At 34.3% G+C, this 23,904-nt stretch overlaps 1 protein-coding gene across 6 annotated transcripts in view; it reads left to right on the forward strand.

Moving 5' to 3' along the window:
- Positions 1–23,904, forward strand: part of HMBOX1 (homeobox containing 1) — a 193,564-nt gene that overhangs the window by 85,406 nt on the left and 84,254 nt on the right. For all 6 annotated transcript variants that reach the window (XM_004775150.3, XM_004775153.3, XM_004775151.3 and 3 more), the window contains exon 4: positions 8,235–8,320. In XM_004775150.3, coding sequence (XP_004775207.1) covers positions 8,235–8,320 — 86 coding nt within the window. The remainder of the gene's footprint in view (positions 1–8,234; positions 8,321–23,904) is intronic.

Here is a 23,904-nt window from a genome sequence, read left to right on the forward strand (position 1 = left end):
AGAATTTGTACAGTTTTTCACTCTAACATACCACAATAAAGTAATTATGAGCACCTATTATATAAAAAGTTGTGTTCTTCGGAAGAAAAATAAACATGGTTTCTATCCCTAAGAAGCTAAAGTTCTAATTTAATAGATACCACATATATATATATACATGTATGTATGTACATACATACATGTATATATATACACACATACACAGAGTTCTAATATATGCCATATATATATACACACACACACATACATATGTATGTATATATATTATGTATTACAAGGTAAATGTTTTAAACACTGAGGAAAGAAGTCCACTTCTTCTAGGTAATTAGGAGAGGCTTCACACTGGACCTGGAACACTGTGAGACCAGTAAGCGTGTGTTTTATTTGAATGTTGTGTTTCCAGGATCTAGAATTGTCTTTGGCACATGGTAAGGGTTTAATATGTTAAGTGAATGGATGAATTTGAGCTAAATCTAAAAGGATAGCTTTTGTTTTGAAATATAGGAACTTTATTTAAAGTTAAAGGAATAGTAAAAGGTAGAGAAGGCAAGGATGTTCAGTTTTATAAAGGTTGCATGAGCTCTAGACTATGGTAATAAGAATATTATTTTAGGATGCAGTACAGGTTTGGGAAGATTTGCGTTCCACACAAGTAGTTTATGTTTAATTTGTTTGGAATTAAGGATTTTTTACAGGTCTGTAGGAATAGACATCATAAAAGTATTGTTTTCAATAGATTATCACTACTGTAGTAGGAGGAAAGCCTGCAGATAGATTAGAAGTTGTAGCACAAATTTGTCAAAATAAAGTCAAAACCTGTAGTGTTGAGTTATAGTTCTTCCTAAGGCTTTTAAGACTGAAGACGGTATAATGGTGACTTAATGTTGCATATGGAAGATCCATTCTCTAGTACCACAGTGGTAAATTTTAAATAAATTTTAAATAAACTGTCCCGAATTTATTTTTAGGGTAGCACTGCCTTGTGTGGAATTGTGAACTAAATGGACTCTTCCATCTAGATTACAATGTAATTCCTGTAATGAATGGTTTTATAGAGCAGCCATAGAACCGTTATTTAAACTTTTAAAACTTAAAGTGTAAGAGATTAATTTGGTTTTGAATTCATTTTCACTTGTTAAAACAGCTGGCCAAAGTTAACATGAATTTAACATGTGTATCATTGTCATGATTGAAAGGGAGAACCATTACGTCAAGTAGAAGTTACTTAATTCATTGAAATATAACAAGATTAGCTTTTAATTATCCTGAGTAGAGAGGATATCAATATAAAATTTATATTGTTGCTGTCATTGGTCAGTTTTAATAAGCTTTTAACATAACAATTAATTCCCAAACGTGTATTAGACTACCACAAAATTTACGGAAACTTTCTTGTTAACAAAAGGCTCTGAATATTGGCCAAGGTCTAAAACTTGACTACAAGGGTCTAAAAACTCAACTGTTCGCTCTTATATTGGCGTAATGTTATAATACAACTGTGTTCTCAAAATAGAAAACCTATTTAGCAGTGACTAGGATTTGTAGTTAAATCCCACTATTAACACACATTCAAGTTTTATCATTAAAAATATGCATGTTTTTGCATTGAATTTACTGCCACTTATTGCATAGTTACAATACTTTTATCTTTACCCTATTCTTTGCTTCTTTCTATGAACTGCTACTTTGGTTCTGTAATCATCTAAGGGTCTCATTGAACCTTCTGTGGCTCTCTGTAGTTCTCTGCCATTGTGTCTTCACCCACACCTGCACTCCTCCTTTATGCCCACCTCAAGTTTGCACGTAATAATGATCCTTAGGTCAAAGGGAGAGGTTTTTTGCATGGTTGTTCTCACTTTTAATCATTATAACCATGCTATGTATGAGGTACAGCGGAGAAATTGAGATTCATTAAATTTAAATAAGTAGCCCAAGAAAATTTAAAGTGGGTAGAGCCTGAATTCTAACCCATGTCTTTATTACCATGTCTGTGGTATCTGTTGCCTCTGTAAATAAGTTTTTCATGTCTGTAGATTTCAGTAAGATTTTAAGAACAGTGGATGATGTAACACAAGTGGAAGCTGTGAATGACTTAATGGGCTGCTCCTCCCTCCCTCTACCCACCCCCATGGTATTTGCCACTTCAGATCAGTTACTAACCAGAGGAATTTTTATTTGGTAGAATGTTAGAGAAATTTTTGAGCAGTGAATTTTTCTGAGTATCCTGTACCACATAGGGCTGTACTGCCCTTGCTAATCACTCAACACTATGAAATTGTAGTGGATTAGATTTGGTGGGCTCTAAGTGGGGAGAATGGGTATCTAAATGCCTTCCTGCCTCCTTTTCTAGATAATCATATATAATTCACATCTTGCGTGCTCACATTTCCCAACCTTTGTAACATTCAGTCATAAGTATTTTACAAATCACATAGCCCATTGAGTTCATAGACTTGACACCTAAAAATTTCAAGGTACACAAAGGAAATTTTTTGTAGAAATTAACTTTTAACTGTATACCTGATAAACTTGTTAAGAAAGAATCAGAAAGAAAGAAACTGCTACTTTTCCCACTTTTTAATTGCTTGGGGTAAAAAAAAAAAACCCTAGATAGTGAGTTCTCAACAATTTATTGAATATATAACATTTTAGGAAGGACTTTAAAGCAAAAAGCTAGAATGAAAAACCCATATACATACTAGTATTTTTAAATTGCATCTATTAACATATATATTTATATGTCAGTATATATTTGTTAATATTATAGTGTAGATCTGTTCTTTCATATATATACTATAAAGTAACAATTGAAATGAGGCTTATCAAGAATTCATAAATAATGCCATATATTAAGTTGTTATTCTTAACTACCCATGTATTAAATTTTATGACTGTGTTTGTATTTTATATATAAGATGCAGGACTTTATTCCAAGTGCTCAACTGTATCCCTAACAATAGGCGATTTAGGATATTTATTTCCTAAATTCAGTTACTATGTTGTGTATACATTAGAGTAGCTTTCCTTTTAAAGTTATCTTCAAAAATTTTAAATTATGCTTTATCTCCCTGTAGAAATCAAAGGGAGGAGATTCTTATTCAAAAGTTAAAGAGTTTGTATGTAATTGTATTTTCCTATCTGTGATATAGTCTGTCCTTGTAGGTATTGCTCCATCTCTGGAAGTCATTGAGTTAGATGGCTACTTTAAGGAGTCCTAAAGAATGTGTAGTATATATCAACTGAGAGAATATGGAAGATCTTAAAGCATTTAATTTTTAAACATGTAGTCTTTAATAGTCTTTGTTCCAGAAATGGAAGGATTGCCATTTTGAGCTAGCACAAATAACTTTCCATTCTGATTTGGGAAGCTTAAACATATTTGAGATTAAGAATTTAGAGCTGTTTTATAAATTATCTAGATCAGGTTTGCCATTTTACAACCTTTTATCTTCAACTTCAAATTTGTTCATTCATTGAACAAATTAAGCTCTATTATATGCAAACCCCCTGAAGAATAAGACGCAATCTTTGTGCTGAAAGACTTCACAGGCTAGTAGGAGCAATAAGACCAGATCAGGAATGACTATAATATAGAATAGCATGTAACATATTAGCATGTGAGTAGTATAATTGAAATGATAAAGTTAGCTGTTGGAAGAAAGAGATCTTTTTTAGCTGTGAGGATCAGGGAGAACTTCTCTGACTAGATGACAGTTATATTGTATCTTAAAGAAAGGGTGATTCTACAAAGAGGCATTCCTGATTAATTCATTTTGGATGTTAAGAAAGGTCTGTAGAGGGGCGCCTGGATGGCTCAGTGGGTTGAGCCTCTGCCTTCGGCTTGGGTCATGATCCCCGGGTCCTGGGATCAAGCCCCACATAGGGCTCTCTGCTCAGCAGGGAGCCTGCTTCCCCCTCTCTCTCTGCCTGCCTCTCTACCTGCTTGTGATCTCTGTCTGTCAAATAAATAAACAAAATCTTTAAAAAAAAAAAAGGTCTGTAGATAACAATGGAAAATTTAGCAAGTTATAAAATTAATGGTAGTGGAAGGTGGAAACAAGAATTTTATGGAAAGCACCCAGATAGAAGAATTCACGGTGGCTGTGATTTGGAAAAGGTGGTAGGAGGAGATGACATAGATTTGAAGTGGTTTGATGCCAGTAGACTGGTAGCTCATCTTGGAAGTAAGCTTTGGAGTCAAAGAAAAATCAACTTGTGTTTCACTCTAATTTCGTAAGACTTGAGGAATACAAATCATGAGGAATGTGAAATTTTGTAAGTGAATTGTGATGAGTGCTGGGTGATAAAATAAAAACTTGAAAAAATCAGCTCTCAAAAAAAGCGAAGAAAAGGGATTCGTTCTTTTTAAAGAGGATGAAAATTTTCAAGCAAAGGGAGAAAGCAAAGCAGTAGGAGAGTATATGAAAATTAAATATGGAGTAAACAAAGGAGTTTCCACACCAAGAAACTCATTTCACAGAGTTGCTATGTGGACAGTAGGAGAGGCAGCTCAAGACTAAATAAGGGGGGATATTTGAGAGTTTAAAGAACAAGTTAACCTATAGATTGGAGATCTTTGAAATACACAAGAGAATTGGACACAACTGAAAGTTGAATACTATTACTATTTTGAAAATGCAGGTTCCCGCCACTATATGAAAGCTTGAGTTATGCCACTTCACTTTTAGGAAAGAGCTCCATTAGTACGCGTTTTCACTAACTGAAACTTTAAAAAAAAAAAAATGCTGTTACCATTCTATGTAAGTCTTTTATAAAAGCAGAGAGGCATAATGCAAACTTTTAGAAAGCAGGGGATATCTGTACCTAGTGAAAATAACTAGACCAGGGCACCTAGTTGGTTAAGTGGGTTAAGCTGCTGCCTTCGGCTCAGGTCATGATCTCAGGGTCCTAAGATCAAGCCCCACATCTGGCTCAGCAGGGAGGCTGCTTCCCCCTCTCTCTCTCTGCCTGCCTCTCTGCCTACTTGTGATCTCTCTCTGTGTCAAATAAATAAATAAAATCTTTTTTTTAAAAGAAAGAAAATAACTAGATGACACATCACTGCTTGTGTCTAAATTGACTTCATAGAAATCTTTCCATGGTGCCTTAAAGTACCTCATGCAGATGTTTACTTCAGTCATAGGTTGTTACAGCAGATCATTTGTTTTTTCTTTACATGAGATTCTTTCTGGTGTTTTATAAAATAATAATCATTGTTTATTGAATGCTTTTACAGTTTCAAAAATTTTTACATTGAAGAATTTTTTATTTTATATATTATACACATATACATATACACACATTTAATACTATATTTCATTTAAATTTAATTTCAGTGTGTAGAGAAAAATTTCAAGAGTCTTGTGATAAGGGCTTTAATGTTCTCATTTTACTAAATGATGAAACCAGGGTCCAGCTATATTAAATCACTTGCCCAAGCATAACCTTATTTTTTAAGTCTTGAGTTTTTCTTAGATTTGAAAAAGCTTCTCTCTGGTAAAACAGTTGACAAAAGAGGTTTTGTTACTATTTTTTTTTAACTCATTGTGGGTACTTACAAACTTGCCAAGTAAATCTAAAAATATAGTCTATGAGAGGGTAAGTGAATTGCTGCTGTTTTGCAGACTTTTTGAAGTTCCTTCTGTCTTACTGCAGTCCTTGATAATATTGTACTGCAAGACTGTGAATAATTCACAAACTGGATATTTTCTATTGGAATAATTGAGTGTTATCTTCTCTTTATGATTTAGTGTCTACTCTAGGTGAATTCAATTTAAAATAAATTGATTTAAATCAGTAGTCAAGAAAATATCATTTAATCATTTTCCCCACAAAAAGCACATTTTTAATTTAACCTAATAAATATTCTCTTTTGTGTATGTGTGTATATGTTAGTCACCATATAGTCCGTCATTAGTTTTTGATGTCAGTATTCCATGATTCACTATTTACGTGTAACGCCTAGTGCTCCATGCAATCCATGCCCTCCTTAATACCCATCACTGGGCACACCCATCCCCCCTTCTAAAACCCACTGTTTGTTTCCCGGAGTCCATAGTCTCCATAGTCTCCCACTCTGATTTCTCCTCCTCCATTTTTCCCTTCTCCTAATATCCTCAATGCTATTCTCTCTTAAACTCAGTTTTCATTTTCCTAGATGGCTATTCTATATATTTCAATGCAGTACTTTATTTAAAATTTTTCAGATTAATTTTGAAGTTCTGTCAGAAACTAAATGATTTAGTTGTTTTACTTACATAAGGCAAGTGAATGTCATACCACTGAAGTCATCTCTTGCTCAGCTGCTTATTGGTGGGTATTTGCGAGCCATTTGGCCTATTCTACCTATCTGTATTTTACTGAGCAGTTTTATTTGACTTTAAAGTGTATTTATTTGTGCCTTTTTCTTTCCCATACACAGTTTTTAAATAAAATGAAAATCATATTTTTCAAAGAAATAACTTCAAATATAAATAAGTGAAAGTTTTGGAAAGAATCTAGCTAGTATCTAGATCAGAATCTAGGTGAGTATGAGAAATTTTAAATATTGGATTAGGCCCCAGACTATTTTCTTAACCTAGAAGTCTTTTTGACTAGGATTTCCAACCAGTAGATCAGGAATGCACTATTAAGAGCTTCAGATTGAAAGTTGTCCCTACTGTTGGTTCTCTAACCTTTTTCAAAATTCCTGAAAGGGAACATGGAATCCACCAACAGAATGTATAGCCCCTTCCTTACCAAGGGGCTAAAATACCTGCTTTAAGTCAAATCACAGCTGGTTCTTTTTGAACAGGATCTTTTCTTTCATTGCTTCAAATAATCTTTAAAGAGACTTGAGCTCCTAATAGAAGTTTGTGGTTCATTTACAAAATGATTTGTAAAGATTTCATGGTCTCTTTATCTCAGATCAAAGGTCAGTAAACTTTTTCTGGAAAAGACTAGATGGTAAGCATTTTATACTTTGTGGCCAAGAGGCAAAATTGAGAATATAATGCACATACTTACAGCTAAGAGAAAACAAAAAGATCACAAATTTTTATTGACAAAATTCAATATAGAATATTAGTAATTGGAAATAGTTTTTAAAATACAGGTCTACCAATGAGAAGAATGGAATTTTTGGTGGGGAGGACATGATACTTAGCTTAATTCATGTTCAGAGTTAGTGTTCTCTGTTACCAAGTAATGATTGCAAGTGTTCATCTGTGAAAACCATTCTTAGCTCATAGGTTGTATAAAAACAGATGGGAGACCAGATTTAGCCATAGTTTGCTGACCCTATATGAGATTATAAATTACTGCTCTTCTGTGTTGCTTTTGAGCTTGATGAAAAATCAGTGCTTTACTTATGTAATCCTCTTGGACATAAAACATTCAACGAGAAATTGGTTGGCTTTAAGGGTTTCAGTGTAAGTTTTACTTTATTATTCTGATGGGGAAATAGAAGTCTTGCCTCTCATTGTTATTCTAGTAAATGTCTAGTCTTTTGAGAGTTTGTTGTTTTCTGGTGGAGGAAAAATTAGGTCCATAATATGTAATCTCAAGGACATAGTATGACATAATTTTAAGTATTCTAGATATTACATATAACAGGAAATAAATAAATACCTTTTTTATATTTAAAAAATTCTATATTCACCTCCTCCCACTTATTTTTATTTTTTGGCTTAACAGGAAAAAGAAGGCAAATTAAATTTCCTAAAATGGCTAATATTTTAGCAGTTGTAAGAATGATGATGATTTCTGTTCCTTTAACAAAGGTTTTAAAATGACTAAACATGATATTTATGCAGTTGTGTAGTTAACACGCAAGCTCACAAGCTACTCACAACTGATTTTTGTTGTTGTTGTTGTTTTTTATTTTTCTAGGGCTTCTGTCTTTGTAAGGTATATTCATTCCTCAGTAATGAAACTTAGTATATACCATATGGCAGCCTTGTTCCTAATGTGAATTATACACAGCATGCGATTAACCATCCTCTGGTATGAGACTTATATCTCCTGTGGCATTCACTAACACGTCTGTCTGATGGTGTGATGTTTTAGGACTTGAATATTTGGTGTTTCTTGGTTTGTTTTAATTTCATATTTTCACACAAGCTTGGTCTGTTTACCTTTATTTTTGTGTCCTTTCTTTCTATGTTCTCCCCACCTCTCTGCTTCACCTTTCTTAGCAAAGATGAGGATTTCTACCTTCAACATACATTGTTGGTCTTGTCTTCTGTTTTTGTTAGGAGGGACAGCAGTGTGATAAAAGAGGAAATCAAAGCCTTTCTTGCCAATCGGAGGATTTCCCAAGCAGTTGTTGCACAGGTTACAGGTAAGAGCTGAAGAGCCCTTTATTCTGGAATCATGTCTAGTCTCTGCCTTCTGGTGCAGATGTTGGAATATTGCTTGCATTTCTGCATTGCAGTGCAGACCTGTCAACTTAGGCATAATAATGTATGCCTGTGATTTAAAACCCATTGTCTCTGGTATCATGGAACTTCTCCAGTGATTTTTTTTTTTTACTTGTGCTAGTAAATTTTATAGCATTTGTGATAAGCACAAAATTCCCCATTTTATGGCTAAAGAAGGGTTCTGTGGTTTTCTTGTAATTGTGACAAAGCTCATGACACACGCACATCCAACTGCTATCTACATTTCATATTTTTAAAAGCTTTACGGTCCTCCTAAATCCTGATTTTACCAATTAAAAAATGATTCATGAGAGTAAAGGAAGTTGTTTGTTGTTTTTTTTTAACCACTTTTCTCTATGTGAAAGCTTTCCTCAAACCATTACTGAGAAGATAAGAGTTATCATGGTTTCTCTTTGTTCTTTATATCTCATCCCATTACCCACTCTACCACAGCCCCATCTTCAGTGTGTGGTGTATATGTGTCATTCTCTATTCAGACTGCGTTTTTTTATGGAGTTCTTAAATTCTGGGGTAGTATGTCTTCTTTGTTGGTATGTAGTCTTCCCTTCTTGGATATCAGTGGTTTATAAGACCTTAATAAAATCAACTATGCCCTAGTCATGAGAGGAACCAGAAACTCTTTTAACTACGTTTTGTAGTTGATACATTGTTGTATGTTGTCTATTAATAGATAGGAAAATTATATTTTTCCTCCTCCCACCCTTTTTTAACATGCCATTAGCAGCTATGTGACTTTGGGCTTTTTAGCCTCTGCATCTCAGTTTCTTACCTCTACAATGAAATAGTAGGATCTGATCATACAGTACCTTCCAGTTTTAAGATATCATTTCTGTTCTCTAGACATCGATATATATTGAAGCTAATTTACCTAAAAGGTTGTTATTGACCATAAATATGGTTAAAGATGAAACTTGAGACCTCAGGAGTCTTAAATTTCATCCCAAGAATCTAAGGTCAACCAATCTTAATACATGTATGTGTGTATAATATATAACACTAGTAATATATTTTTATAAATGATTCCTCTGTTCACGGTAAAAGATTTTAATAAAAGGCATATCCTTCCATTTAGAAATCTTAAACGGGGGGATGGTGTGTGAATTTAATTTTTATAATTTTCAAAAAATACTTAAAATAAATTCTTACCTTTATCTCCAAGGATTAAGGAATATGCTAATGGGACTATAAGGGCAAGTTAAGTGAGTTTTACCAAAATCCACTGATGGGCACTATGAAAAGATGGAGTGTTTTCTTTAGGACTTTTACTTTGCCTCCAAGATTATAAGCAATAGTATCTTCTAGTTTGCCACCCTACAGAAAAGAACAAAATTGTAGTGTTATAGAACAGTATTATAGAGTTGATTTTTTTTTTCCAGGTGGAAATATTTCTCAGCATCTTGAATACTCTGAATCTTGAATCATCTTAGACTTTTAAAATAGTAGCTTTTGAAACCCACCTGATTTTGATGTAAATTATAATAAAGTACCTTTAAATGGAATTTCTTAGGAGTAAAAAGGATTAGCTATACAATAGTGGATTAAACATAGTAGCCTTGCCTTTTTGGAAAGGGAGAATGAAAGATGTTTCAGCATCTTGTTATTCAAAGTGTAGTCCATGGAAGAGCTAATTTGGAGCTTGTTAGAAATGTAAAGATACAGAGTACCACTCTACATGTACTGAATCAGAATTTACATTTTAATCAGATCCCCAGGTAATTTTGGTTTGAGAAGTACTATTCTAGGAGATTGGTAAGCTTTCCTGACATTAACTTCAATGGACTGGCATAGTTTTAACATTGTCCCACTCAGTAAGAGTCATCATGATGCCATCTCCTGTTTTTGAAAATATCTGTTTATCACATGGACCTTTCTTTTGCTGCGGTAACCATAGGATTTGATGCTGTTAAAAACTTCTTTCCCCATTTCAACCTCAGTCCAACTTATTCTTCCTCCTCTTCATTTTTGCTCAAAAAGCTTGGGTGCATTTTCCCTTAATCATATATCTTTGATAGTTCTCCATTGTCTGAAAAATGAAACTCCTTATAGTCTGGCACCAGCCTCCTTTTTATTGTCATCTTCTATTCACTATTCTCCTTAGCTAAATTTAGGTCCTTGCCATTTTCAGAATTCTTGCTTGGATCCTTACAAATCGTTTGTGCCTAGGATGCCTTTCCCCATCTCACCTTAGCCTTATAAAATTGTGTTTATCAAGATTAGCTGCTGTTATCCTCATTCTGACTTCTCTGATCACTTTGGCTCCTGTAGATTTCTCTTTTTTTCTAAAATCAATTACACTAAGTTCACCATGCTTAGATACTAAGCTCCATTTCAGTTATGCATTTGTTTATGCATTTAGAGTTCTTTAAATGCTGTGATCTTTCTTATATATCCTGAGAGTCTAGCATTATATGTGCTCTCTGAAGATTTCAGAGATTTATTTACCTATCTACCTTGTAGTGCTGTCTTGTAGGATAAAGGGAATTTTAGTGAAGCTAACACAAGCTATACATATGAAAATTTATCCATTGACTTTGTCCAGTGATGTTCCCTCTCCAAAAATAATTATTTATTTACTCCAAAAGTGCAGCATGAGTTTCTGCCCTTAAGGAAACCCATTTTTTTCTCTTATCTGCTTTAATTGAATTATTTATATAAGGCAGGGGAGTGGGGATGATTTACAACCGCATTGTTTCATTGTCCCATTGATAAACTTGGTGAATTCATGTATTTCTCATGTATTATTGTGTTATGCTTTCATCCGGCCCATCCAGCCATCAAGCTAGACTCAGGGACAGGGCTTTTCATTCTAGAAAAGAGATCCAGTTACAGAATAGTGAGTTGGTGAGAACCAGTATAAAGCCTGGCTCTCATTACTGGCATACTGGCACAGGTAGCCTATGTAAGGAAGCCGTCTAGCATTTAGGACTAACTCACCATGGGTACCTGATCTCAGTATATAGGCACTTTTTTATCTTTAAACAAATTAGTCCAGTGTATCTTAGAGGAATATCTACCTGATGAAATCTACCCCAAAATAAAGTTTAAGATGTGGCGTTCCAGAATCTTTGTCCTATAATGGAGTCTTAAAAAGTTAAATTCAGGCGCACCTGGGTGGCTTAGTGGGTTAAAGCCTCTGCCTTCGGCTCAGGTCATGATCCCAGGGTCCTAGGATCAAACCCCACATCAGGCTCTCTGCTCAGCGGGAAGCCTGCTTCCTCCTCTCTCTCTGCCTGCCTCTCTGCCTACTTGTGATCTCTGTCTGTCAAATAAACAAACAAATAAATAAATAAATAAAAGTTAAGTTCAACTCTAATATGTGAAATAATGAAATAAATCAACCTTGAGATAAAAATGAGAACAAGCATAACAAAAGAAAATGCTAAATAAAAAAAATGTAGTGAGGTGCAAAATTATAACACATGTGCTTGTTCCAGAAACAAATACAGAGGCTTCTTTTTATAGATTTGGAGGATTTCTATAATAAGATAAACAAGAAGTTCATGGGTGGGGTCTGTATAAATAATATCCTACTGATAGGAAAAATGACAGTATAAACAGGATATAATAACAGTGCCTGCTGAATTTCCCAGCATGTTATTTGTAGCTTCTTTCACAGAGTCACAGCTGCTCCCACCAAGGGTAGATTTTTACCTCTGTTAGAGGTCGAGCAGGATTCTAAATGCTGACTAACAATGGTGGGATGGGGAGCATAGCCCTTGCTTTAGTAATAACCCACACGTGGGTTTTATATTCACTTTCATGATAAAACATTTTCTTTGGCTCTTAGAATTACTAAAATATGATTTTCTTTTTAAATGACCTCTGGGAAAAATCAAGGAGGCAGAATAAATGAGTAAGTGGGCAGAGCATGAGGGAGTGCTTATCAGCCAAAAAATACACTAATTGGATTCATATCCTCTTAAAATGGATGAAGAAGAAAAAATTTACATCTCTGAACTTTAAGAAATCTAACACAATTTTGTTTTCTTGAGTGATAGTAGTGTAATGAAAAAGCAACCACGAAACTCTAGAATACCAAAGTTCTAGTCCTTCTGTCTTAAATAGCCTTGGGGTCCTGGGAAGAATTATGTAGCTTCTCTGAGCCTCATTTTCTTTATTTATAAGATGAGAGGCTTTGACCAAGTATTTCCAAGAATATTTTTGAGTTATCAAATTCTGTCCTGTTTTTTGTTTTTTAAAGATTTATTTGTTTGAAAGAGAGAGAGAGAGAGAGAGAGAGCACGCATATGAGTGGGGGAAGGGGCAGAGGGAGAGAATATCCAAGCAGACTCACAGGACTGGATCCCATGACCCATGAGATCAGGACCTGAGGCAAAACCAGGAGTTGGACACTCAACCAACTGAGCCACCCAGGTGCCCCAAATTCTATTCTGTTTTTAAACAAAGTTCATTTAGGAACGCCTGGGTGGCTCAGTTCGTTAAGCGGCTGCCTTCAGCTCAGGTCACGATCCCAGCATCCTGGGATCGAGTCCCACATCGGGCTCCTTGTTCTGTGGGGAGCCTGCTTCTCCCTCTGCCACTCTGTCTGCCTGTGCTCTCTCTCTCTCTCTCTGACAAATAAATAAAATCTTAAAAAAAAAAAATTAAACAAATTTCATTTAACCAGTGTGCGTCTTACCGTCTCATTCCCAAAATGTAAGAATTTGTGTAGAGAAAGCTCAAGAAAGCTCTGAACCAGTTTTAGAAATGTTCCAACTGTACTTAGATCACTTCCCTTTTTTAAATTTATGTTTAGAATGAAGTTTGAAAACACTGCATATTCAACCTAATTATAATAATTTCTTTACAGAGATAGGTATATATTGATCCTGTCCTTAAATGGAGAACTTCAGACCAGATACTAAAAACCAACTAAAGTGTCAGTATCCTATTTTAAAAATAGACTTCATTTTTTAGAGCAGTTTTAGATTCACAGCAAAAGTGAGTGGAAACTACAGAGTTCCTGTTTGCTCCCTACCCCCTCCACATGCATAGACTCCCTACTACGGGGACCTCCCACTGGAGTGCTACTTTTGTTATAATGTGTAAAGCTACATTGACACCATTATTATCACCAAAAGTCCATAGTTTACATTATATGTAAATGGTTTTGTACATTCTGTGGGGTTTTTTAAAAAAGTATAATGACAAGTATCTGCCATTATAGTATCATAAAATGATGCTACGGTTTCACTTCCTAAAAACCCTCTGTGTTCTGCCTGTTCATCCCTTATTTTCTCCCTGCTAACCCCTTGGCACCCACTGTCTTTTTACTGTCTCTACAGTTTTGCGTTTTCCAGAAAGTTATCCTAGAATATGTAGCTTTTTCATGTTGGCATCTTCCTCTTAGTAATGTGGTTTTAAGATTCCTTAAATGTCTTTTCATAACTTGATAGCTCATTTCTTTTTGGTGCTAAATAATATTCCATTGTCTGAACTTAACACAATTTATTCAGCCATTCATAACTGAAGGACATCTTGATTGCCTCCCAAGTTTTGGCAGTTATGAATAAAGTTATAATGTTGTTAGAGCATATATCACAGACTGTAGTATTGTCCTAATGTCATATAACGAAATATAACTAATTGTTAAGCTCATTTAACAAGATTTTTATCAATTCCTGCATAATGAATTTCACTAGTTTTAGATAGATCTCTGATATGAAAGCAGTTACCTGTCTACAAAAGGCAAATTTCTATATTTGAGATTTAACATCTGTCTCCAAATTGAAAAAGTTTAAAGTTTTTGTTTGTTAGGAGAAAACTTCTTTTTAGATCTTTGAATGGACTGCAGTTACCAACAATGTAAAAATTTTTGCAGAGTGCAGTTAGGATTTTCTCTTGTTTTGGAGCCTCTAGAGAATAAGAACAGATGTTGTCCCGTGGTTCAAAAAATTCTTGCTTTTTTATCTCATTTTCTTCTATATTCTGCAATTTGCTGGCAAACTATTTTCTCATAAACATAACATATAAGGTTATGTTTTCCTTTTCCTAGAGAAAAAGTCTAGCCTCTATATCTGAATACCCACATTTTCTCACTTTGGTGATAGCTGAGTAAGAAATTGGGGTGAAATTAACTTCAGAAGATACTTTTATTTTTAGAAAATCAGTTTGCTACAATTCTTGAAATTCTTGAAATGCCTTGTTCTATCAAGGCTTTTATCATCTCAAATACAGTGTATAGGACTGCACATTTTTACTGTCAAAGTTAAGAAGGTTGGTTTGCAAGTGAGAATAAGATTTTTCCTCCACCTGTATTTAAAGTAGAAACTATATTTTAAAAATTTTTGTTCCACCATAAGCTTCGACAAAAGTGACTTTAAAAGGTTAGACATAGATGTGCTTTTCCCCCAGTTAGTCATTTTCATTTTTGCTTCTCACTAATTCTTGTTTCCTAAGATGATGGAGAAAAGTCTTTACCTGTAGTATAATATTACTTTAGCAGTTTTAGAAACTATTTCTTACTTAACGTAAGTTAATTTTCCTTATATTAAAAATAAAAAAGCAACAGGAATAAGTGACAGAATGCCCTAGTAAATAAGTCAGAAGGTTTCTGTGATAAAACAGCAAAATCTAAAGTTCAGCTGTAGTTCATGTGAGTCATCAGGCAATATTATAAATATCTTCCTGCAGAAAAAAGCTTTGAAGGGATAAATACCATTTTTTGTAAACTATAGTATGGTCTTTTATGCGTTAAGGAATTATTCTGTTAACTCTTGATGTTTACTCAGCGATAGATCTTAAATCAAAGGATTTGACCTCAGTTGCTACAAATAATTTGTTCTGTCTGGAAGACATAGTAGATTTAGTAGTGTGTAGTTACTAACTTTAGTAACCTCTAACTTTAGTAAATTCTAACTTTAGTAACTTCCTTAGGTAAGGAACTGAAGCTTGAGCTAACCAAACTAACCAGGTTTGAGGGTGTTGGTACTGAGAGGTCTGTAAAACTGACAATCATTCAGACTCTTATGGCCTTTAAGAAAGCTTTTAATATCACCATGTGTCAACTTTAGCTAAATTTAACTATATCTTTTGATACTACAAAACTTGAGATATCCAGGGGAAATATGCTTTATTCCTTTATTTTTAGTCACTTTTATTTAGATAAAATTTGTATAAGAGTATTGGTCTCTGAATTGTACCACATTTATACAGTGGTATAACCAAAATTAGGAGATAAAACATTTTTGGTATTTCATCAGGTTCTTCCTGCCCGTTTGCAGTCATATACCTCACCCCACTGCAAGTCCCTGCCAGCCACAGATCTGCATTCTGTCAGTATAATTTTGCATTTTCTAGAATGTCATTGACTAGAATCATACAATATGTACCTTTTTTATGTGTCACTTCTTTTTGTGACTTCTTTCACTTATGATACTTTTGAGATTCGTTAGTATTGTTACATGTTCTTAAGTTTTAAATGCTGAATACTAGTTAATGGAATGGCTATAACAAAATTCATTTATCCATTAATCAGTTGATGGCCATTTGAGTAGTTTACAGGTTTGGGCAATTATGAATTAAATTGCTGTTAACATTTGTCTGCATGGCTTTACATGGATATATGTTTTTCATACCAAGGAGTAGGATTGTGGTGTTATTGGTAAGTATATGTTTAACTTTTCAAGAAACTGTCAAACTGTGGTCCAAAATGGCTATACCATTTTGCACTCCCACCAGCAGTATATGAGATTTCCAGGTGCTTTGCATTCTCTTCAACACTTGGTATTTAGTATTTGTGTTTCTCTTTAGGTTTAGCCCTTCTAGTGCATATGTAATAGCATCTCACTCTAGTTTTATTTTGCATTTTTCTAATGATTAATTATGTTGAGCATCTTTTCAGATGCTCATTTGCTATTCATGTATCTTCTTAGGTGAAATGTTTGTCAAATCTTTTACCCATTGTTTTTTAATCAGATTGTTTCCCTTACTATTGATTACAAGAGTTCTATGTATATTCTGGGTACAAGTCCTTGAAAAAGTGGATATAACAGTTATCCTATTTTCAGGCTTGCATTTTCATTTTCCTAGTGTTATATTTCAAAGAGCAAATGTTTTCATTTTAAGTTATATTTATCTTTTTTTTTCCCTTTATGGTTCATGCTTTTTGTGTCCTAAGAAAATATTCCTAAATTAAATCTGAAAGATTTTCGTATGCTTTCTCCTGGAAGCTTTATAGTTTCAGATTGTACATTCAGGTCTATGAACCATTTCAAGTTAATTTTTTGTGTATGCATAAAGTAAAGGTTAAGACCTACTTTTTCCCCCTATGTATATCCAATTGTTGGAGCACCATTTGTTGAAAATGGTCAGCAGTGGTCAGGTGACTAGTTTTTCCCTACTCAGTTACATTGGCACCTTTGTCAGAAATCCACTGAGTATTTATGCCTGGGTCTATTTCTGGACTGACTGTTATATTCCATTGGTCTTTACGTTTATCCTTATAACAATACAAAACTACAAGACTTTTGTAGTAAGTCTTGAAGTTTTTCTTTCTTAAGATCACTGTTATTCTAGGTCTTTGGCATTTCCATATACATTTTAATATTACCTTGTCAGTTTCTACAAAAAAGGTATTTGTAATGAGATTGGGATTGGGATAATGTTGAATATAGGTCAGTTCATATTAGGAATTGACATCTTAATACTGAGTGTTTTAATCCGTGAACATGGTATGCCTTCATTTCTTTAGATCTTTATTTCTCTCAACCATGTTAGTTTTCAGGGTATAAGTCTTACACATATTTTCTTGAGTTATCTCTGTTTTGCATTTTTGATACTATTACATTGGTACTATCTTTAAAGTTGATTTCTAGTTGTTTGTTTCTTGAGTCATAGAATAATTGATTTGGGTATATTGATATTCTGTTTTCTCATCTTGCTGAATTCATTTATTCTTGTAGCTTTTTAAAAAATTCTTAGGATTTTCTCTTTGGACAATCATGTTATCTGTGAGTAGACTTAATTATCCTTCTTCCTTTTCTTTCTTTTTTTTTTTTTAAGATTTTATTTATTTATTTGACAGAGAGATCTCAATTAGGCAGAGAGGCAGGCAGAGAGAGAGGGGGAAGCAGGCTCCCCACTGAGCAGAGAGCCCGATGCGGGGCTCTATCCCAGGGCCTGAGATTATGACCTGAGCCAAAGGCAAAGGCTTAACTCACTGAGTCACCCAGGTGCCCCCAGAACTATTTTTCTTTCTTTTTTTTAAAAGATTTTATTTATTTATCTGACAGACAGAGATAACAAGTAAGCAGAGAGGCAGGCAGAGAGAGAGAGAGAGAGAGGAGGAAGCAGGCTCCCTGCAGAGCACAGAGCTCGATGTGGGGCTCGATCCCAGGACCCTGGGATCATGACCCGAACCAAAGACAGAGGCTTTAACCCACTGAGCCACCCAGGTGCCCCCAGAACTATTTTTCTAACAGACTTTGCTCACTATGTGTCTTCATTAATTCTTGCAATATTTCAGACTTTTTCATTATATTTGTTATGGTGATCTGTGATCAGTTATCTTTGTGTTACTATTGTAATTGATTTGGAGCATCATGAACTGCTTCTATCTAAGACAGCCCCTCCTTCTTCCTTTTCAGTGATTGTGCCTTTTTATTTCTATTTCTTGCCTCAATCCACTGATTAGGACCACTGGTTAAAAACTGAACATAGTAATGAGAACGCATATCTTTGCCTTTTCTCCAAGCCTAGGGAGTAGGCATTCACTCTTTCACCATTAAGTGTGTTCTTAGTGTTAGGTTTTTCATAGCTGCCCTTTATCAAGATCCCCTTCAAGGGAGTTTCCTCTGTTACTGGTTTCTGAGAATTTTTGTCATGAGTGGATGTTGTATTTTTGTCAAATACTTTTTCTGCATCTACTGAGATTACCTCATGATTTTTCTTTTTTAGTCTTGTTAATAGGGTGGGTTACACTGATTGATTTCCACACGTTAAACCAACCTTGCACTTTGGGAAAAATTCCACTGACTCATGATGTATTATCCTTTGTATATGTTTTGATTCAATTTGCTGATACTCTAGTACTGTAGAGTATTGTAGTATTGTAGTATCTGTACTCATTAGGGGTATTGTTCAGGGATTGTTTTGCTTTTTCCATTTCCTGTAATGTCCTTGGTGTAGTTTATTATTATGATAATGTGGCCTCATAAGATGAGTTGGGAAGTGTTTCTTTCCCTTTTTTAGAAGAATTGATGTAGAGTTGGTGTTATTTCTTCCTTAAATATCTTTGAAACTTTGCTTTTTTTTTTTTTTTAAATAGTGATTATCTTACACTTGGCTGTTACTTAACTAAAGGATAGGTTTCTATCTTGTACTGAAGGCTGCAGATAGCATATAGAATCTCCACTATTGAATAGTGTAGATTATCAGGTCCTTAATATCTCAAAGGTTGCCAGCACTTTTCTACATGATTTTATCCTTGGCAGAAATACTTTTCTCTTGCCTGTTGCCTAAAATAGCAAGATTACAAACCACAAACCAAATTGAATTTGCTTTAGATAGAGCAATAACCCTTCCCCTGTGCCCTACTATGCCTGAGTATAAGACATAGTTTTTACTCACTTAAGCTTGAGATTTTGCTTCCTGTAGTAGTTTTAAAAATATTGAATGGCCTGTCTCTAAATCTGCTCCCAAGCAGATCTGTGGACAGTTTCTTGGTTTCCAACACATTGATTTTAATGTACATATCCAATATAACATTACCCTAGGCTTGCTGTCATTGTTCTTGATGAGAACGTAGGGAAGAGATTTAGAAATTTTTTTTTAAAGATTTATTTATTTATTTATTTGACAGAGAGAGAGAGAGATCGCAAGTAGAGAGGCAGGCAGAGAGAGAGAAGCAGGCAGGCTCCCTGCTGAGCAGAGAGCCTGATTTGGGACTCGATCCCAGGACCCTGAGATCATGACCTGAGCCGAAGGCAGCAGCTTAACCCACTGAGCAGTCCCAGGCACCCCTTTAGAAACATTCTTAATGTGATCTTTATTTAATGTTTTGAGACATTTTAAAGACTAGAATATGCTGTTTTCATAAAAGTGCATTTTTTTCTCCTTTGACTGCTGTGAATGTAAAGATTGACCATGGTACCCAAGACCTTTTGTTTCTAAATATTTTTTTAGAAGACATATTACCAGTTTGTCTTGATTTTTCTAGACATAAAGAATGTCTTTGAAATGTTTGAGTGGTATGTGTTAAAATAATTTTCATGTGTAATAATATTTAGTAAGAACAGTATCTCTTGAACCATTGTTGCTTACACTTTTATTGTATATTTATATATAAATGCATATAATTTATATATTTGTATATATACATGTATATAAATGTATATAAAGCTCAGCTTTATCATTGTGCTAGGCAACCTACCAGGAGAGCACATAGCCCTCTTAAGTGATTTGTGGATAACCAGTGGCTCTGCATTTTATTGCTCTGCACCTTGTTAGCTAAACTTCTCTTTTTGGAGGGTTTTTATTTTTAGCTGTAATTTATTTTAACACTTACCAAGTGCTAGATGCTCTGCTAACTGTTTTATGTATTTGAGAGGCAGGTGTTAACTTCTTCAGTTACAGGCAAGAAAACTGAGGCTAAAGGAGAGTCAGTTATTTCCCCATAGTCACACAGCTCATTGCCATTTGTCTTGCTGCAAAGCCAGTGTTCATTACATAGCATTACAGTTTATAGATGCAGTATAGTGCAGTGGTCTAGAGCATGACATTGAAGGTTAAAATATGTTTTGGGGGGCACTTGGGTAGCTTAGTGGGTTGGGCCTCTGCCTTCAGCTCAGGTCATGGTCTCAGGGTCCTGGGGCTGAGCCTCACATCGGGCTCTGCTCAGAAGAGAGCCTGCTTCCCCCTCTCTCTGCCTGCCCCTCTGCCTACTTGTGATCTCTATCTCTGTCAAATAAATAAATAAATAATCTTTAAAAAATATATATGTTTTCTGTCACTTACTAGTTACATATCTTTGTGCACATTACTGAATATCTTAATCCTCAGTTTCTTCTTTTGGAAAATGAGAATAATAATAATACCTACCTAACAGGGGTTTTGAGATTAAATTAGTTGGTTTATGTAAAGTTTCTGGTACGTAGTAAATGCCCTAGAAGTCTTATTATTATCATGATATGATCTATGATATATATCATTATGTGATATATATCATATATGATAATGTTATTATCATTATTATACTCCTTAGTCCCTCTCCAGATTGATTTTTCTTAAGCTAAACTTCCTGAGACTAAATATATTAACCATAATGTTTCTAGCCTTTGGCCACTTAATAATGAACTTTAAAATATATATAGCACCCCCTGTTCATTTCAGTATATTTATAAACTAGGATGTGAAAGTAACCTATACAGTAGAATATCATCCAGCCATAAAAAAGAAGAAAATCCTGCCATTTGTTACAACATAGATAGACCTTGAAGGTATTTGTGACAACATGGACCCTATTCCTAAATAAGTCAGACACAGAGAGACAAATATAGGATATCATTTATATGTAGAATCTTAAAAAACCCCAGATTTATAGATACAGAGAACAGACTGGTGTTTGCCAGTGTTAGGGAGTTAGGGGGTCGGCAAAATGGGTGAAGGTGGTCAAAAAGTACAAAATTCCACTTATAAATAAATCCTCAGGATATAATGTAACAGCATGGGCACCATAGTTAACAGTGCTCTATTGTACATTTGAAAGCTGCTAAGAGAGTAAGTCTTAGAAATTCTTATCCTAAACACACACAAGAATTTTAACTATGTATCGTGATAAATTTTAACCAGACTTATTGTGGTAATCATTTCTTGAGAAATTTATCAAGTCATTATATTGATACCTAAAACTAACATAAAAAATGTCATGATAGATTAGGGATTTTAATGTAAGAGTATAAAAAAACATGTTAGTGAGTTGATTTCAGATTCAACATTGCAGCTAACCTTTAAGAATGTATCATTTGTCAGGTTTTAGTGTAATATCAGAGAATATGCAGTCTATTGGGGGGGGAACTGTCTATACTTTAACCATTGCTGTGTATCTTTGCCAACAATTGGTACATTGTTAGATGTTGTCAAGTATTTACTCCTTCCTTTTCCATCTGAAAAAAATACTGTGTAAGTTCATTTGATATTAGCATGGAAAACTTTCTTCACCATTACTATTCCATTTTGATGTACACAAATTTGCCTTAAAAATATTATTTACATAATTATAGCTAATACTGAGAGTTAGAAAGTAGGAAGGAAAGTTCAGTATAAATATATAGAAAGTTCAGCTCTTATAGCAAGATCTTCCTTTTCTCTGCCCCATAATTTTCAACCTGTTGACCTTGCCAGAATTCTGTCTGGTATCCTTATTTTATTATTCAAAAGGTAGGGAAATCATTTGTGGCGATGGTTGTACAATGCTTTAAATATACTAAAAACCATTGAATTGTACACTTTAAATGGGTGAATTACATGGTATGTGAATTATATTTAATAAATCTGTTTTAAAAGATAGAAAGGAAAGTGAAAATCATTCAAAATTATTTTTTGAACAGAGTTAGGTCACTAAAATGAAATTTAAGATTTTTCTATGTATTCTTATTATGGAAATAAAAACCTAAAAAACTAAAAGTGAAAAATTAAAAAACATAAATTTACTTAATACAGGGCTAAATCTTTCTTTTATCTCTGCCCCTTAGTCATAATCCCCTTTTCAGAAGGTAGGCACTTCACCAGTGTCTGGACAGATACTTTATGCATTTACAAGCAAATAAGTAGGGTCCTGGGTGGCTCAGTCGGTTAAGTGTGTGCCTTCAGCTCAGGTCATGATTCCAGAGTCCTGGGATTGAGCTGGGTGTTGAGCTCTCTGCTTGGTGGGGGGAGCCTTTTTCTCCCTCTCCTCCTGTTCCTGCTGTCTTGCTATCTCTGTTGCTATCTCTTTCTCTCTCTCTCTCTCATAAATAAATAAAATTTTAAAAAAACAAATAAGTATGGGGTGCCTAGTGGCACAGTTGGTTTTTGTGCAGATTGTGATCTCAGGGACATGGGCTTGAGCCCAGAATCAAACCCCACATCTGGCTTCTCAATCAGCATGCAGTCTCCTTGGGATTCTCACCCTCTCCCTATTCTCCTCCCATTTGTTCTCTCTCTCTCTCTCAAATAAATAAGTCCTTAAAAAAAAAAAAAAAAAAAGTAAGCAAGTATATCCTTAGTCCTTTCTCCTTTTTTGCTAGAGGGGTTGTATGCTATTTACATTATTCTACACTGAGCTTTTGTAACTTGGAAGTTACCCCATATCACTATGTAAAGAATATTATTACTGGGTTTGGGTTTGTTTTTGCTTTTGTTTTTGTTTGTTTTTTGGTGATTTTGTTCTTTTATTGGTACATAAAATAATGATCATTTTTATAGTCATTGTTGTCATAGATTTGATGAAATGTGGTATAAGTGTTGATGAACATCCTGATTGGTTTGATCTGCAAATCAGTTTTAACTGTCTATACTTTAACCATTGCTGTGTATCTTTGCCAACAATTGGTACATTGTTAGATGTTGTCAAGTTTTCTAACATGGTAAAAGTGAAATGGTATTTCCCTGCAGTTTTTTTTATTTTACTTTTTATTGAAGCGTAATAATAAATAACATTAGTTTTGTGTGTACGACATAATGATTCAAAATTTGTATATATTGTGAAATGATCACCACAATAAGTCTAGTTAACATCTGTCATCCCACATAGTTATAAAATAATTTTTTTTCTTATGGTAAAGACTTGTGAGATTTACTGTCTTAGCAGATCTCATCACTGCAGTTATAAATGTATTTTTCTGATTATAATTTAGGTTAAACATCACTTAATATTTATTGACCATTTATACTTTCTGTGAATTGCCTGTTTAAATCTATTGCCAGCTTTTTTGTTTTGTTTTTGTTTTTGTTTTAAGATTTTACGTATTTATTTGACAGAGAGAGAGAGAGAGCAGGAACACATCCAGGGGGAGTGGGAGAGAGAAAGCAGGCCTCCTGTTGAGCAGGGAGCCTGATGGGGGGCTCGATCCCAGAACCCTGGGATCATGACCTGAGCCGAAGGCAGACACTTAACAACTGAGCCAACCAGATGCCCCATTGCTAATTTTTAAAGGTTGTCTTTTTCTGTTTTGTTTTAATTTAAAATTTTTTGACAAAATTTTATATACTTAAGATGTAAATGGGGTTTTTGGTATGTGTATATATTGTTAACATTGTCCAAAAAAATGCATAGTATCCCATCTTCTAAATGCTATAATTTTTAATCAACTATTAACATTTAGCAATTTAGTAACTACTTTAAACGGGTTTCTTTTGCTTTTATTCCCCACGCAGGCACTCACTAAATATTTGTTGAATAAATTAAGTAAATAAAATTTAGATAAAGGTATAGATAAGATTTAGCTTGATGATTGTTATAATCATATTCTCTTAAATACACATGTACTTTTGTATGTGTAACTTA

This window comes from Mustela putorius, unplaced genomic scaffold, assembly GCF_011764305.1.
Source record: "Mustela putorius furo isolate JIRA1106 unplaced genomic scaffold, ASM1176430v1.1 tig00000242_pilon_pilon_pilon, whole genome shotgun sequence".
NCBI classification, from domain to species: domain Eukaryota; kingdom Metazoa; phylum Chordata; class Mammalia; order Carnivora; family Mustelidae; genus Mustela; species Mustela putorius.